The sequence below is a fragment of the Bubalus kerabau genome, chromosome 9 (genome assembly GCF_029407905.1).
Source record: "Bubalus kerabau isolate K-KA32 ecotype Philippines breed swamp buffalo chromosome 9, PCC_UOA_SB_1v2, whole genome shotgun sequence".
Classification (NCBI taxonomy): Eukaryota; Metazoa; Chordata; class Mammalia; order Artiodactyla; family Bovidae; genus Bubalus; species Bubalus kerabau.
The window spans coordinates 57080542-57099134 of NC_073632.1; the positions used below are offsets into that span (position 1 = coordinate 57080542).

General features: G+C 35.8%; 1 protein-coding gene across 6 annotated transcripts in view; it reads left to right on the plus strand.

Annotated features, from left to right (window-relative positions):
* Positions 1–18593, plus strand: part of ASCC3 (activating signal cointegrator 1 complex subunit 3) — a 351170-nt gene that overhangs the window by 77375 nt on the left and 255202 nt on the right. For all 6 annotated transcript variants that reach the window (XM_055535388.1, XM_055535387.1, XM_055535391.1 and 3 more), the window contains 2 exons: positions 10521–10721; positions 11167–11307. In XM_055535388.1, coding sequence (XP_055391363.1) covers positions 10521–10721; positions 11167–11307 — 342 coding nt within the window. The remainder of the gene's footprint in view (positions 1–10520; positions 10722–11166; positions 11308–18593) is intronic.

An 18593-nucleotide genomic window follows, 5' to 3' on the forward strand; every position in this document is an offset into this window, starting at 1 on the left:
CTAGTGCAGGTCTGCTGGTGATAAATTCTTTCAGTTTTGTATGTCTAAAAAAAAAAAACTTTATTTTGTGTTTGTTCTTGAGGAATATTTCATTTGCTGTGAAATTTTAGGTTGATGGGCTTTTCCCCTAGTACTTACAGATGTAGCTGCTTCTTGCAGCTTACAGATGTAGTCTTCTTGCTTACATTGTGTCTGATAAGAAACTTGTCCTCATTCTTAATCTTCTTCTCTATATAATAAGTCTTTTTTTTTTTTTTTCTGGTTGATTTTTAGATTTTCTTTTCCTCACTGGTTTTAGGCAGTTTGATTATGATGTGACTTTGTATTAACTTTCTGTTGTTGTATAAGAAATTACTAAGATATTAGTGACTTAAAACATCCATTTATTATCTCAGCATTCTGGAGGTCTGATTTGGATGGGCTGAAATGGGTTCTCTGTTTGGACATGACTTAGCAACTAAACAAAACAAAAGGATTTTAGGGGTTTTCTGTTTTAGGAGTCAATAAATGTGCAGTATATAAAAATTTGTTCCATGAGATAAGCTTTCCCATAAGAAATGCTTATATGTTTTCACTCTCAGCAAACATTTATATGATTAAAAAGTAATATTTGCTTGGTAGGAAAGTACATTATAGTTCAAATATATGAAATATTTAAGTCTGATTTGAAGGAGTGAATCTATATTTTCTTTTCTAAAAAAGAATTTTGTCTGTATGCCCTGAACTTTTGTAGGATTATACCATAAAGTATACTGGGAACGCTGCAAACAACTAACTAGGAAAAGGGCACCAGCTGCTTGAAAAACACCTGCTAAAGAGAGTTATAACTAACATCTGCCTCTAGCTAGGAGTAATTGAACAAAATAACTTTCTTTATAACCTATACTTTATTGATTTTATGGGGAGGAAAATTAGAAGAGAGAAGATTAGAGGCATAGCAGCATATTGAGCTTCCCCAGAATGGTAATGTTAGAACTCAGATGATTTCAAAAGTCTGAAATGTACATGAATTTAACTTGTAATGTGGGAATTTCAAGTTGCTTTAGAAATGAACTTTGTCCATATTTTCCAACATATCTGTGTGTTGTAGTTACGCAGGCCTATCACAAATAGACAAAAATATTGGGTAGGATTCTATTGCTACTATAGAGTTCATTATTTGTCTTTGAAAATATATGTGAATTGGCTATCTGTCATCAGGAATCATTTCTTGAGTTTTGATTGATGAAAGTCACTGTGCTACAGTGGGTATCAAAAGGTTTGGAATTACGATTGTGCATTTGAGGAACTTACTATCCCGTTAGGCAATTAGAACTGACGGGGATTCTCAGCTTTACCATTTGCACATTTTGTGACGTGGATCAAGTTACATAACACCTCTAAGTTTCAGTTTCTTTATCAGTCTGTTTATTCTGAGAAGACTATATGAGTCAGCACACAGAAAATGTGTAGCAGTATCTGTGATATATTTTGAAAGATGGGCTACCCAAATTGCAGTGTGGTATTGCAATCCTGACAAGGTTCAGGGCATACTTTGAATCTTTCTATTAAGACATATGGAAAGGTGAAATTATTTTGGTATAAGTAACATTAAAATTCCTCAAAGATGAATACTGGGGCTTCCCCGAGGGCTTAGCTGTAAAGAATCTGCCTGCAATGCAGGAGTCACGGAAGATGCGGGTTCAATCCCTGGGTTGAGAAGATCCCCTGGAGGAGGAAATGGCAACCCACTCCAGTATTCTTGCCTGGGAAATCCCATGGGCAGAGGAGCCTGGCTGGGCTGCAGTCCATCGGATCACAAAGAGTCAGACGTGACTGAGCATAGTACAGCACACAGCAAAGATGAATATTGAAGTAATGTAGAAAATGGCTTTAAATTGATAAAGGTAAAGCAAAGGAACTTGCATGTTTTTAGTTAATACTGTACACTTTTTTAGGCACATTATATCACATTATTTAACTTAATCCCCTTGTACAAACCCTGAAAGCAAGAGCTTTTAGAAAGGACAAGTTTCAATTGGATTGAATGGTGCAAATATCAAGCAGTAGCTAAATAAACATAGGGTTACCTTGCTTTTTGTATTCTCTGCAAACTCTTAAATTCTTAATACATTTTAGAGTTGTATGAAAATAATAATTATGTAATATGAAAGTGTTAGTTGCTCAGTCATGTCCAACTCTTGGCAACCCCATGGACTGTAGCCCACGAGCCTCCTCTGTCCATGGAATTCTCCAGGCAAGATACTGGAGTGGGTAGCCTTTTCTTTCTCCAAGGGATCTTCTCAACCCAGGGATTGAACCCAGGTCTCCCGCATTGCAGGCACATTCTTTACCAGCTGAGCCACAAGAGAAGCCATATCCTCATTTTATGAGGATTCTCTTAATATTACATTTTCTTGTTTAAGGATTATATATTTAAAATGACATCCTTGATTTATTTAATTAGTTTTGAGAAGTTTAAAGTCATTCATACTGTAAAAACATTTTAAATTTTAAATGAAGAAATTACCTATAATTTAATAAATATAACATTTTTGTGAACTTGACCGCTTTAAGTGCCTAAATACTTCACCTGCTTTAAAGATTTCAAGCAAGCTAATGAAAGTAATTTAAAAGTTAAGGTCAGAGCTAAAACTGGTTATTACTATAAATACCAGCCAAGAAACTGAAAATGACATTTTCTTTGTGGGACTCCACCGAATTGGACAGAAATTCTTCTGTTGTATTGCCATGGTTAGAAGTATGGCTGTTTATTAGGAGGCAGGCCTCACAATTCTGGTCAAAAAGACTGTGATACCAATTAAATAATAGTGTCTTACATTTTTAAGATCTAACACATAAAAAAAGTGATATCCTGGAGGGCTGTTTACAATATATAATGTCAGGATAAGTTCATCTCCCTTATGAAAATAATTTATTTGCTTAGTACTGTTACTGTTAAGTCACTTCAGTCGTGTCCGACTCTGTGCGACCCCATAGACGGCAACCCACCAGGCTCCCCCGTCCCTAGGATTCTCCAGGCAAGAACACTGGAGTGGGTTGCCATTTCCTTCTCCAATGCATGAAAGTGAAAGTGAAGTCGCTCAAGTAGTGTCCGACTCCTAGCGACCCCACAGACTGCAGCCTACCAGGCTCCTCCGTCCATGGGATTGTCCAGGCAAGAGTACTGGAGTGGGTTGCCATTGCCTTCTCCCATTTGCTTAGTAGAAAATGCCTTATTCTTTGCCTCTAATTTTACTTCTGCTTTAAGCATTTAAAGTTTGTATATGTAATTATAGTGCTGGTTTGTGAATCCCCCCTTGTTTATTCTAGAGAAGCAAGCCAAACCTAGCCAACTCAGACTTAAAACTGAGGTTCCACCATGTTTTTGTGTTTTTTGTTTTTTGTTTTTTTGACCCTGTTGTGTGGCCTGTGTGATCTTAGTTCCCCAACCAGGAATCTAACCCATGCCCCTTGACCTCGGAGTGCAGAATCTTCACCACTGGACTGCCAGAGAGTTCCCTTTTACTGTCTTTTTGTGCACTGGGAATGTGACTCTTGCCACAGCACATTGGTGAAGGTGTTTCGGAAGGACATCTGACCTGCTGACTGTGCTGGTAGAAACCCACAGTGCAATCATGATGATTTATCAGTGGAATTCGTTATTGTGCAGACAGAGTTTTGTCTTTTAAAATTTCCTCTTGAGATTTTTTTCTTCAGTTTTCTCAGTAGTTAAGCCTTAGCTCAAACCTGGAAGTAAGGAGGATACCTTCCCCTTCCAAGAAGAGGATAGTACTCCTTTTTTCTAACACCCATTATGCCTTAAGTTCTCAATTAAAGGTGCTAGTGTTGCTATTATTCGTTTTTCTTTCCTTGTATTTTTCTCTTCAAGGCCAGTAATAGCTACTTATTTATCATTTTGTCATCAGGGAGTTCAGTGTATTCAGAAGATCCATCTGTTTATTTAATTGGATTTTTTGGGTTGTTGTCAAATGGACTATCTTCAGGATGAGAGAATTTTTAGAAATTGATACTTCAGGGCATATGGAGTATTTTTGGTTACTCTTTTAAATGATGTAAATGCATTCCTTTAAATAATATGAAAGGATTATGAATTATGCATTGTGATTTCTTACTGCTTTTTTTGTATGTAATGAAAATTGGCTCAGTTTCATATTAGACAATGACTAACTTACTTGATTTTCACAAAATCTTATCATCTCATTTCCTTCAAAGATTTAATAGAAGATTACTCTCCTGAGGTCTTTTGTTGCTAAGACTTAATTTCCTCTACCCAGATTGCCTGGTTCAAAATGATTTAATATCATAAAACATTAAAACATATAACTCTCCAGTAAAGAGTAACTAATAATGACCATACACTGTCTTTCTTATCTCTTTTTTTCTTTTTACCCCTTATCTCTTAATTAACAGCATTCATTAATTTTTCAATGTGTTTTCAAGTAGGAGTACAAATTGGAAATTTGGGTTTTGGTAAAGATACAGAACTCTTCATATGACATAATTTAAAACAGAGTGAATCAGTTACTTTTTATTAACATAAAACATTAAGTGTTTATCAGTTCAGTTCACTTCAGTCATTCAGTCATGTCTGACTCTTTGCGACCCCATGAACCACAGCACGCCAGGCCTCCCTGTCCATCACCAACTCCCGGAGTCCACCCAAACCCATGTCCATTGAGTCGGTGATGCCATCCAACCATCTCATCCTCTGTCATCCCCTTCTCCTCCGGCCTTCAGTCTTTCCCAGCATCAGGGTCTTTTCCAATAAGTCAGCTCTTCGCATCAGGTGGCCTAAGTTTTGGAGTTTCAGCTTCAACATCTGTCCTTCCAATGAACACCCAGGACTGATCTCCTTTAGGATGGACTGATTGGATCTCCTTGCAGTCGAAGGTGTTTATAGCTGTTAAGAAAGAAATTATTACTATTTTTAATACATTAAGACAACATAGACTAAATCCCTTTTTGTTTTTCCTCAAGATAGATATTTTTCTTATGTATAGAGAAAAGCATTTTTGTGAATCTGATTATAAAATCTGTTCTATAAAAAATAATATCTAAAATTTAATATCTAAATTTATAAAACAGAAGGTAAAATTCCTTTATAACCCCAGATCCAGTGAAACAGTGTGATATATATCATTTCATAGTTTTTTGTATAACAGTTTCTATTTAATTAATTATGTTACTGTTCTGTGGCATATTTTGTTTTCCCCTTTTAGGTGTGTTTGTTTTTAAGAATATATATCTTCCTCATCCTATTCAGGGTTTCCCAGGTGGCTCAGTGGTAAACAGTCCACCTGCCAAGCAGGAGATGCAGGTTCAATCCTGGGTCAGGAAGGTCACCTGGAGATGGAAATGGCAACCCACTCCAGTAATCTTGCTTGGGAAATCCCATGGGCAGAGGAGGCTGGCAGGCTACAGTCCATGGAATTGCAAGAGTCAGACACAACTTAGCGACTAAACAATAACATCCTCTGTAACTACTGTAATTTATAAAGAATGCATCCTGAATTGCTTGTCTCCTGTTTATGTACATTCAAATTGTATTAGCTTTTTCTTAAATTATAAATAATATTTTAGCAGATATCTTTGAGCTTAATCTGGCATTCTTGTTCAATTAGTTAACTTAGGTAAATTTTTTGGAAGTGGAATTTTTAGGCTAAATGATATGCAGATTTCTCAGTGTTGATCATTTAAAAGCAACGTGTATGATTTAAAAGCAATGATCATTTAAAAGCAATGTATATGAAGACATAAAAATTACAAGAATAATCCAGTTTTAAAAGTCTTAAACACTGAGATTAAAAACCTTCTTACTGTATTTTGCATTTATTTATTAGTATGGTCAATGTTTTTGTGACTTTATATTTTTATATTTTCTATCTATATATATTTTTATTTTTATAAAATGAAGTTATACTTGGTTTAAAAAGATCATTATAGGGAATAAAAGTGTAAAACATAATGACATCAGTAAACTTTATAAGTTTTTAACTTGGACTTTAAAATCTGAACTTGTTCCAGTCCTTGCTTTGCTACTTCTTGGCCATTTGTCCTACGGCACAGTCTTCAATTTCTCCATGCCCAGTTTCCCTATCTTTAAAATAAGGATAATAAAAAAAGACCTACTTCATGGGTTTTCTTTGGATACTGAGAGAAACAATCCCCTTAAAGCATATAAAGCAAAGCCTCATATGCAGTATGTGCTCAATAGAAATGCTAGCTAACTGGTACTATTATCATTAAATTAACTCTTGAATAATTTACCTGCCAATTTAAATAATAAGGAATTTACTATCTCCTGGATTTATCTATAATTCAAGAGTATTAAAAATAACATTTTAGGTTTTGTTTTGTAACATACACATCTACAGATCTTGCCACAGATCATCAGTTTGGGGTTAGCAGCCAGTGAAGTAGTGTGCCAGGTCTTCAAAGGTTGTGGTGTGGAGGTGTGTAGTAGTAGAGCTATCAGTTCAGTTCAGTACAGTTCAGTCACTCAGTTGTGTCCGACTCTTTGTGACCCCGTGATCGCAGCACGCCAGGCCTCCCTGTCCATCACCAACTCCCGGAGTTCACTCAGACTCACGTTCATCGAGTCGCTGATGCCATCCAGCCGGTTGGGGCCTAAGTAACAAACTCTTGGTGGCCTAGGTTTATCTGCTCCACCTTTAGCTCTTCAAGACAGAATATAAGCCCTGATAGCTTGGCACTTGCTAGGTAGAGTTGGGTGCATGATGCACAAGTGGGAGGGTACATTTGAGATAACAGCAGAGTGTAATTTAGGCTTTGCATATAATAATAGATCTGGACTTTTGATGAAACCGTAGCGTCTTGGGTGAGATCCCTGATCTAATGTTATAGGTATTAGATATTGTAGGAAGAGAATCTGCTGTTCTGCTGTTTCTTCTATTCCTAAACTTATGATAGAGAAAAGCCTTTGAGGAATTCAGCATATTAAGACCAAAAAAGAGAATGTTGAGGAAGACATTGAGAGGAGGGACATAGAACTTAATTTAAAGAAACTTCAGGAGGGTAATTCAATTTAACTTTATTTAAAATTTTTTAAGATTTTTTTGGCCATGCTGCACAAAATGTGGGATCTTAATTCCCCAACCAGGGAGCAAACCCATGTCCCCTGCATTGGGAGCACAGAGTCTTTATCACTGGATCATCAAGGAAGTCCTTCAGTTTTCCTTTTTCTCTCTGTAGGGTAGAACTCTAGGAATAGTGAGAAGAACTTTTTAATATGAAATAGTTTTGCAGCACTTGAGAGCTCATTTAGGCATCACAACTTAATCAGACCCATCTTTAATTTTCTGGTTTTTTAAGGAAGTCAGTTGTATATCTTTGTGCATGTCTGTTATCTTTTTCTTCTTCTGTAAGTATTATCACATTGTAAAAACTAGAAATCTTTAAATAGCAAAATATCTCTTTAATTTATCCTTGTCCCCTGTCAGCCGAGATCCTTACTTCTTCTATCACTATATTAGATTGTGTGTATCCTTCTAGAATGTCTACAAGAAATATGAACATATTTTAATGTTAAATATTAAGCATATACAAATAGTAGATTCTTATTCCCTATTCCCTACTGCTGTCATCTTTTAAAAAAAAATTTATTGATGTATAGTTGCTTTCCTACCATCTTTGAGAAAAGTAGTATAATATTGCTGTGCATCTTGCTGTTTTCCATCTTAGTAAGCAGAATATATTCCATGGCTAATCAGTTTATAGTATGGAATATGGTTTGTAAGAAACATGAGAGCAATGGATTCCAGCATATAGAGCTTGGACTGACTGTACTGAGTTGTGAAATTTTGAGCCTAAGGCACATGCTATCTAAAACTGAAAGAAACTTAAACTTTGAAAATTATATATGTCTCTGGTATCTTTATGATTTTTCCTAAATATATGCTGAGATTGATGTTTACTGTTTAGAACTTAAGCTTATGATACATACACTAACTTGGGAGGGATGACATGATCCTGGCTTCGTCTTAGGTACCTAGTTAATGCATTTTAACTGGTAGTACCTACACTTCATTATTATAAACATTTAATGCAGTATGTTTCATGTACATTTTTGTTCTTCCAGGTAAATCGTATTATACAGAATATTTTTTAAAGATAAAACCTGCATTTGAGAGCAGTCTGTGTAGCTAGTGTTTGGTAAAATATATTAGAAACATACTTTCTGTGGATTTGCATATATGAGCCATGTCATTTCTGTGAGATTAGTAGTATGATGAATCCAAAATATGTATAGACAAGTGGATTTAGGATGAAACTTGTAACATTTTCATCTACTGATTATAATGTTTTGAGAGTAGTAAAACTAAAAGGGAAAATGGTACTTATTTAGAATGACTATCTAAGCTAAACATAAAGCCTTTGTGATAAATTAGCCATGAGATACTCAGTTTTCTGTTTAAGAGCAAATATTAACATACTAAGAAAAATAATTACAGTTTAACTTTTTGTACTCATTAGCATAAGAAGTCAATACATGAGTTAGAAGGATATTAAATATTTGGAAGCAATGATTTTTAGTGCCATTTAATTAGACATTAGTGGATGTTTGGTGTATAAATAAAATGATGAATATTATTATTACATAGTTTGAAATTTGAGTAAATTAGAGTTTTGATATAGTCACACTTTTCTTCCTCTTTAATCTTTAGTTTTCCTAAGATATTTGTGAATATAATTTGAATATTGTTCAAATACAAGAAATTCCTTGTGCATAATGAGCTTTAACTTAATTATCTCATGTCCCAGTAGCTCACAGAATTAATTTGAAGTACAATGAATCTTCTAGTGATATTTTTAAATAAAGTTATGGTTGCTGTCTCTGCACATTCTTTTTATTCTTTTACTGACAAGTTTATTCATGAAAATTATTTCATGAATTTTTCTAAATTTTAAATAAAAAACAAAAAGAAACTTGGGACAAGGGGGCAGAAAGTGAGCTGCTTAAAGTAATTTATAAATTTTTGTGGGTTTTGGGGGGTAACTTGCTTTTTTCATCAGCATGGTATGTTACTAGTAAAGAGTGTATATATGCAACAATATTTTAAGGGTTCTTTTGCAGTGGTTTTGAATATAGAGTTCTCTACAGTAGTTCAGTCTTCTTAGTCTGGTCATGACCTCCTGTTCCATCTACATCATCTCTGCTGCCCCTTCCTCCCATCTCTGTCATACCACTACTAACTTTTAACAAGTTCCAGATGTCTTTCTAATACTCTGTTCCTTCTGCCTGAAATAGCATTCTGCTTACTGAAACTCTTCCTCAAATGCCTCAGCACATAGTTTGTGTCTTTAATATAGACAGCTAAACTGATGTAATACAATTCTATCACCTTTCCCCCCTTTAAACCACAAACTAATATGTTGTAAGGATCATTTTAGATACTCTCTAACTTTTGTTAAGAGAGAGAATATTTATATAAGCCCTTCAATTCAGCTCAGTTCAGTTCAGTCGCTCAGCCGTGTCTGACTCTTTGCGACCCCATGAACCACAGCACGCCAGGCCTCCCTGTCCATCACCAGCTCCCGGAGTTCACCCCAACTAACATCCATCGAGTCAGTGATGCCATCCAGCCATCTCATCCTCTGTCGTCCCCTTCTCCTCCTGCCCCCAATCCCTCCCAGCATCAGAGTCTTTTCCAATGAGTCAACTCTTCGCATGAGGTGGCCAAAGTACTGGAGTTTCAGCCTTAGCATCATTCCCTCCAAAGAAATCCCTGGGCTGATCTTCAGAATGGACTGGTTGGATCTCCTTGCAGTCCAAGGGACTCTCAAGAGTCTTCTCCAACACTACAGTTCAAAAGCATCAATTCTTCGGCACTCAGCTTTCTTCACAGTCCAACTCTCACATCCATACATGACCACTGGAAAAACCATAGCCTTGACTAGACGGACCTTTGTTGGCAAAGTAATGTCTCTGCTTTTCAATATGCTGTCTAGGTTGGTTTCTTCCAAGGAGTAAGTGTCTTTTAATTTCATGGCTGCAGTCACCATCTGCAGTGATTTTGGAGCCCCCCAAAATAAAATCTCTCACTGTTTCCATTGTTCCCCATCTATTTGCCATGAAGTGATGGGACTGGATGCCATGATCTTCGTTTTCTGAATGTTGAGCTTTAAGCTAACTTTTTGACCCTCCTCTTTCACTTTCATCAAGAGGCTCTTTAGTTCTTCTTCACTTTCTGGCATACGGGTGATGTCATCTGCATATCTGAGGTTATTGATATTTCTCCCGACAATCTTGATTCCAGCTTGTGCTGGATACAGGTGTAGTCTCATCATATTTTTCAAATTTACTGAGTTTCAATTCCCAGGTGCATTAGAATTATGCAGTAGTTGTGAGTTGTTCTCAACTGCATACAGCTTAGATACAGGATTTGAGAGACTAAAAAAGTCTTTCTTTTTAATTAAAAAAAGATGGCATTTAATGTTTTGTGTGGGACCTTCATATTTTTAGTTTATCGTGGATAATTTTTTTTTTTTCTTTTTAGATTGGACAGCTGGCTTTTAAAGGAATGAGGAGACTCAATAGAATCCAGTCAATTGTGTTTGAGACTGCCTACAACACCAATGAGAACATGCTGATTTGTGCCCCTACTGGAGCTGGAAAAACCAACATTGCGATGCTTACAGTTTTACATGAAATTCGCCAACATTTTCAGCAAGGTGTTATCAAAAAGAATGAATTTAAGGTAGGAACTAAATTGAAAAACAGCTTTTTAAATTGTAAAATCTAAAATCATTTTGCAGTTGTATATGTTGTCTGATATGTGGTAGTTTTTAAGGATATTATAAATGAAGTCATATAAAGAATGCTGCATGGTTTCCTTCATTACTTTTAGGCAATACCTCTTTGTGTTATGAAAGTCCCACTATCCCTGTGAAAGCTATCAAAATGCACTTAGCTTTAAAGCACCAATTTTCAAAGTGATGATGCTATATAAACATTCCATAGTTCTTTAAACAGCTGTACACTTATACAACAAAGATAAGTATCTTTCATCTATCAGTATTAAGATTTTTCACCATAAGTGGCTAGAATCATATGTTGTAATAAATATGACTTCAGTTGACTTCTTTGAAACAAATGACATTGTAGTTTTACTCATTCATCAAGCTAGTGTTTCTTGGGCACAGATTGTATATGTTGCTCCAATGAAAGCCTTGGCAGCTGAAATGACAAATTACTTCAGCAAACGTTTGGAGCCACTGGGCATCGTTGTGAAAGAATTGACTGGTGACATGCAGTTGTCAAAAAATGAAATTTTACGAACTCAGGTATGTTGTATACTTAGATTTTTTTGTTGTTGTTTAATACTATCTTTTTTTTCCAGGTAGTTATGAAAATTGTTAAACAGCTGTTCCTTAAGTAACTATAAAATGTAATATGAATATTATATGGTGAACTTCTTTTGTTTGTAACCACATCTTAGCATCTACAGAAGAGGTTTTTACTGGTGCTTTATTCTGTTATATCCCTTCTAACTTCCATAATTCTTGCTGTATCTTGAATATTGTTAGATTGCTAGTGTAGATATTTAAGTCATTGACAATAGATATTGATCTTTTAAAACAATAGGCAGTGAGGATGTAGGTAAGACCAGGCTTCAGTTTTAAGAGCAGGAAAATATATAGACCTTTAAATGATCCCATAAGCATTCTAAACTATTCCATGAAGATGATTTAATGTACATAAAAAAGTTTTTAGTCATCCTTTTTTTCCCTGGTGGTTCAGAGGTTAAAGCATCTGCCTGCAATGCGGGAGACCAGAGTTCGATCCCTGGGTCGGGAAGATCCCCTGGAGAAGGAAGTGGCAACCCACTCCAGTGTTCTTGCCTAGAGAATCCTACGGAGGGAGAAGCCTGGTAGGCTACAGTCCACGGGGTCGCTAAGAGTCGGACACGACTGAGCTACTTCACTTTCACTTTTTTAGCAAATAGGATACCATTAAATCATACACTGTATATAGCACTGTGTTAAGTGAAATGTATGACAACTAAGACATCTAAGATACAGTCTCTGCCTGTGAAGATCTTGTATTATGACTGAGTAAACAAAAACTACATTAGAATTGCAACTAGATTATCATTAATGGATGCAACATGTAAGTAAGGTGATGTTTATAGTGCTTTAAAAAAATAAAATAATATATAACCAAATATTAACGGGAGAATTCAGGGGAATTTAGTGGGAAATAGGTGATGAGGCTTTTGAAACAGTGAATAGGCATTGATTTAAAATGTGATTGGAGATTATCTTCAGGTCCTAAGGCTGCCATAACAAATTATCACAAGTTTTGTAGCTTAAAATATCAGAAACTTAATTCTCTCACAGTTCAGGGTGACAGTGGGATTTAGTTCCTTCTGGAGGCTCTGATACAGTATCGTTTTCACATCTCTCCTAGTTTTTGGTGGCTGCTGGCAGTCCTTGGCATTCTATGGCCTGTACACACATCACTCCAGTCTCTGCCTGCTTCTCACATGGACACTTCTGCATATTTTTCCTCCTACTTTTCTAAGAACAGTCTTTAGGACCTACCCTAATACATATGATCTTATCTGAAGGTCCTTACCTTCAGTATGTCCACAAAGATACTTTTTCTAAATAAGGTTAACTTCTGGGTAGATGTACATTTTGGGATGCAACAATCCAACCCAACAATGGGAATACTGGATATAGTGAACCACATAGCAAAGATAGAAAATCAAGTTCCAGTTGAATGTATTTTGGACTTGATAAGGATAGAGTGCATTGTAATAAACATTTTGGTCAGTTTTGCCAGTTATTATTTTTACTTTTTATCCATACCCTTCTTTTTTCATAGACACTCTTAAAATCAAATCTTAATATTTATATACAGGCATGTTCATATAGGGGCTTCCCTGGTGACTCAGTGGTAACGAATCCACCTGCCAATGCAGGAGATGCAGGTTTGGTCCCTGGTTCAGAAAGATCTCCTGGAGAAGGAAATGGCAACTCTCTCCAGTATTCCTGCCTGGGAAATCCCATGTGCAGAAGAGCCTGGCAGGCTACAGTCCATGGGGTCGCAAAAGAGTCAGATATGACTTAGTGACTAAACAGCAACAGTGTTCTGTAGTATTTTAAAAAATATATAGCAAAGATTAAGAGAAGTTAAATATCTATATGAATAGAAGACTAGTTGAACAGTATGATATTTCACTTGATGAAGTAAAATATTCCTTAAAGTTATGTTTTCTGGGAATTTGTAATGACCTTAGAAATTAAAGTTTAGAAAAAAAATATAGAAACAACTCTTTGTATTAATATAATTATCTATTCTATATAACAACCAAATCACTATCAGGAGGAATAATTACATTAATAGTAGTTATGTCTGGTTGTAGGATTATGGAAGATTTTTCCCCCCATGTTTTCTACCATAAGAATGTGTTAATGTTATCATCTATAAAATATGCATAGTTTTCATTTTACTTTAGGCATCGTTTTATTTAGCATAATTATTTTTCTTCAGTTGTTTCATAACCTATCACTCAATACAAATGTAACACTGCAGTTCTATTGAGGAGAATGAGGCTTACTGAGGTAACAGTTCTTGCCTGGGGTCCCATTTCTAGTCAATCATGTAGAAAGAACTGGATTCCAAGTTTTCAGATTTCAAAGTCTGTGATGTTTCTGCTAAAATATGTCACTTTTGCCAACACAATTTATTGTTGTTGGTGGTGGTCTTGGTGATTTAAACCACCAGGATACCGAAGGAACTTGGTAGTATTTGAAAGAAAATCAGTAAAACAAGGGTATGGTATGTCCATGGAGGGAAAAAGTGGTACAATGAAATTAAGGGAAGAAATTAAGTCAGTTTGTTTCTCTTTTGCTACTTGCAATTCTAGACTCATGAAATTTTCTGTAAATGTTAAATTTGGCTGTGGTAATCATATCTAACTCACTGCTATGCCAAATCTAGGGCTTTTCCTCTGTATCTTTCTGCTCTAGTCTTTCTGCATACCAATAACAGACTGGTTAAAAAAACAAAAACAAAAACAATTCCCTGCATTGATTTGGTCATTCTCATTGCTATAGAAAGGCCACTCTCAAAATGGATATGGAGACACCCAGAATTTGCTGAGACTCCTCAGGGGAGCAAAGAGGTTAAAATGCATTTTTGTAACAATATTATGATGTTTTTTTCTTTTACTCTCATTATCTCACAAGAATTCAGTTGGTTTTCCAGCTACATAACATGTGATTTTCATCATCAATGACAGTTAATGGAATGAGTACTTTGTATTCGTGTGTTGTAAGGATCTCTTAGTTTCAATTTATAATATAAGACATATTGATAGATTTAATCCAGGAAAAAAAAGCTTTTCTGGAGCCTCAGTAGTTTTTAAGAGTGCAGAGGAGTCCCAAAGGCAAAACGTTTTAAGAACGTTTCACTACTTTAGGAGAAAGCTCCTTGTATATTACACTGGATTCTCTTCATAATCTACAACCAGTCTAATCTTCAGCCTTTTTAATGATTTTCTAATATAGACTTCAGCCAGACTGTTTTTGATTTTTCTAAAATCACTTTACTCAACATTTTCTCAAATGAATTTTCTGGTTAGTAAGTTTCATCTTGCATTTTCTCTTTTTCATATCTTCCTTTATCCATTGACATTTGTCTGAATCTTACCCTGAGTTCTAAAAAACTCAGTTTGAACTCTGTAAGTACCTTATTTCCTCTTGCCTGAGTCCTGTAGCATCATTCATTTATATTCATAAAAAAATACCTAGTCCACCAAGCCCATGATTTTGGATCTGGTCTTAGAAATTTGGACCACTCTCAAATAAAATTTTGATTGCTATTGCGCCATATTCAGTTGCATTACTGATGCTTATGAAAGAATACTTATGGAAAGAGATTATAACATTTGAATTCAAATTATGGACCAATCGCTATAGTAAGTGCATATATACATTCTCACTAAGGCATTACAGTAACCTTATTGAGTAGTGTCTTCATTTCATACATACAGAAAGCAAAACTTGTCAAAATCTATCTCGATTTATGTATTATATTTTCAGAAGATTGATTACCATCTCTTTGTCTCTCGTTTGCTCATCTCCGTACTTCCCTAGATCTTCTCTGCATGCTTTGGCAATATTTGTTAACTCTGTAAGGGCAGGAACCGTGTGCTTGGCCACGGTAATAGTTTATCAGTGGCTTCCTATTCTATGCTTGCTTTTCATTCTCCTCCAGCATACCCCTACTATCTGTGACAGTAATTTTTGTAGACCTGAAACTATGTAGCTATTAACCTCTTCCACCCTATCTCTCTATGTGTTCTCACATTCTTACAGATTAATAGACTGCACTGCCGTCACTGCCTTCGAGATTGGGCTGCAGAGAGAACAGAATAGGAATATTGCAGGGCATGTGGGAGTACACACACACTCAACTTTTTTTGAATTTTTAATTTCCTGCTTTCCTTCCTTTTCCACTTTTAGAATTTTTAATAGCTTTTTAATGATTCCCATTGTATATTTCTTTTGGTAAGTAAGTTTCCCGATAACTTAAACAATTAAATATAATCTTAAATTTTCCCTGTCATTTTAAAAATATGTTTTCAATGTTATTGGTTTATTTTATTTTACTTCAGCATGGGAAGGCAAATTGATCTCATTTTGCAAGCTCTCTGTCATGCTGTTCTGATCGTATTATTTCCTTGCTCATAAAATTTCATTGGCTCTTTATTGCTTATTGAATTAACTGCAACTACCTAGCTTGTTAAGAATCTTGTATAAATTAAATATAATGTGAGATGTAATCTGTTTTGTGGTTCACTAGGGATTGTCACAGGGAAGGCAATGGCACCCCACTCCAGTACTCTTGCCTGGAAAATCCCATGGATGGAGGAGCCTGGTAGGCTGCAGTCCATGGGGTCGCTAGGAGTCGGACACGACTGAGCGACTTCACTTTCACTTTTCACTTTCATGCGTGGGAGAAGGAAATGGCAACCCACTCCAGTGTTCTTGCCTGGAGAATCCCAGGGACAGGGGAGCCTGGTGGGCTGCCATCTCTGGGGTCGCACAGAGTCGGACACGACTGAAGCAACTTAGCAGCAGGGATTGTCAGGTCAAGCAGAGGTTATGATTTTATTGAGATTTGATATAAAATTTCCTTTTACAAGAGAGAATTGTATAGTTCTAAGATTTATTAGTCATGAGAAATAGTCTGTGTAGGGAGCAGACACCTCTTTGTTGTTCAACTGAAGAGCAACTTTAAACAGTAAGGTTGTCATCAGTGAAAGCATCAATCCACTTTTCAGAACTTATTTTTCAGTATTCTATACCTACCATTAATTTCAAACTTCTCCCCCTAAATGTATGCTTTATCAAGATAAATTGCTATTTTATAATATTCATTTGGCTTTTCAGTGGTTCCATGGAGCAGTCACACTTTTTCTTGCATTATTTCCTCAATTCAGATTATCCCTTCTGCATTCTTTCCTAATATCAGAGATGCAGTATTCTTTTGAATCTCAGTGAAAATGCTGGTCAGAAATTTTAGAAAAGGTTTCTCCTCTCCTTTTTCTCCTCCCCTATTTCTCTGGTGTTATCTAAAAGTTTCTGTTCATCAGGGCTGCCCTCCATCAGTACTTTGTTTAGAGAAAATATCTAAAAGTATCTTTGGATCTTGAATGTTTTATTTTGTTTTGGGAGTGGGTTCTGCACCCTTTTTGCTATCTCATTTTGAGCTTCTTCAACAACTGGTTGGGATATATAGAGGCCAAAGAAAGAAACCCCAGGGAACTCACTGCCATGTTATTTGTTGAATCCCGAGATCCCTCTTCACTTCTTCTTTCTGAATTTTAGAGTCTTCTGATGTCTGTTTCATGTATTTTATCTAGGGCTTTTAAGGTAAGATAAGGTAAGGTAAGGTGAAGTCACTCAGTCGTGTCCGACTCTTTGCGACCCCACGGACTGTAGCCTACCAGGCTCTTCCATCCATGGGATTTTCCAGGCAAGAGTACTGGGGTAGGTTGCCATTTCCTTCTCCAGAGGATCTTCCCCACCCAGGGATCAAACCCAGGTCTCCCGCATTGTAGTCAGACGCTTTACCGTCTGAGCCACCAGGGAAGTCTCTAGGGCTTTTAGGTATAATAAATTATTGATGAGATGAAATGTGTCTAATCTGTCTTATCCAGCCAGACTTAAAATTACAAGAAGTTTGTTTTATTTTCTTAGAAATACTACATGCATACTTTGGAGATAGTGCCAGTTTGGTTCCAGATGACCACAATAAAGCAAATATTGCAATAAAGCAAGTCATGAATTTTTTGGTTTCCCAATTCATGTAAAAGTTATTTATACTGTACCTTAGCTGAGTACATGTTCAATAGCTCTGTGTCTTAAAAGATAATGTAATGTCTTAATTTTAAAATTAGTAATGCTAAAAAACGCTAGCTATCATCTGACAGTGCAGGGTTGCCACAAACCTTCACCATTTGTAAAAAAAAAAACACAGTATCTGCAATGCACAGCAAGTGAGATGCAGGGAAACGAGGAATGCCTATACTTTAACCCAAGTTTATGAGATCTTTCTCCTATATTTTTCTTCTAGTAGAGTTAAAACTTGTTTTTCATATTTAAGTCTTGAATCTCTGAATTTTAGTTGTTGTATCTGTGAGGGCAGAATTCTAATTTTTTTTTTTAATTTTTTTTTTTAACCTAAGAAAAGCCAACTATTTCATCATCACCTTCTTTATAAATTTTCCTGGTAAATTTGAAATGCCATCTTTATGATATTCAAAATTCTACTGTTGTGGCTGTGACTGAATTTTCTGTTATTGCATTCATGTTGTGTATCTCTAGCCTGGTCTTAGGCCTATGCTGTTTTAATTACTGTTATTTTAGAATAAGTCTTGAATATAAACAAATTCCACATCTTTATTTTATTCTTATTTTTCAGAATAACTTTAAATGTTCTTCAACCTTTATTTGAGTATTTTCATTTTGAAATAAGACTCTAATTTAAAAGGATCTGTTGTGATTTTGTAGATTGCATTGAGTTTATGAATTAGTTTGGGGGAGAACTGACAGGTTTATCATGTCATCTCTCCATCCATGAGTATTGTATATATTCCACTTTTTAGGTCCTTTTTGCCCTTCAAAATGTTTTGTAATTTTCATTGTGAGTCTTCTATTAATACATCTCTTTTAAGATTTATTTCAGAGGATCTTGTATTATCATTTGCTGTCTTTTAAAATTTCTCTTATGTAATAGGTACCATTGGAGTTTAAGAACAGTATCAATTTCTGTATGTTTATATTACATCCCATCGTCCTGCTATATGCTCTTATGAATGCTAACAGCTTATCTTAAATATCTTTCATTGTCTATGTTTCCGTTGTTGTTTAGTCACTAAGTCATGTCTGACTCTTTTGTGACCCCGTGGACTGTAGCCTGCCAGGCTTCTATGTCCATTGGATTTTCCAGCAAGAATATTGGGATGAGTTGCCATTTCCTTCTCCAGGGAATCTTCCAGACCCAAGGAGTGAGCCCACATCTCCTGCATTATAGGCAGATTCTTTACCCCTGA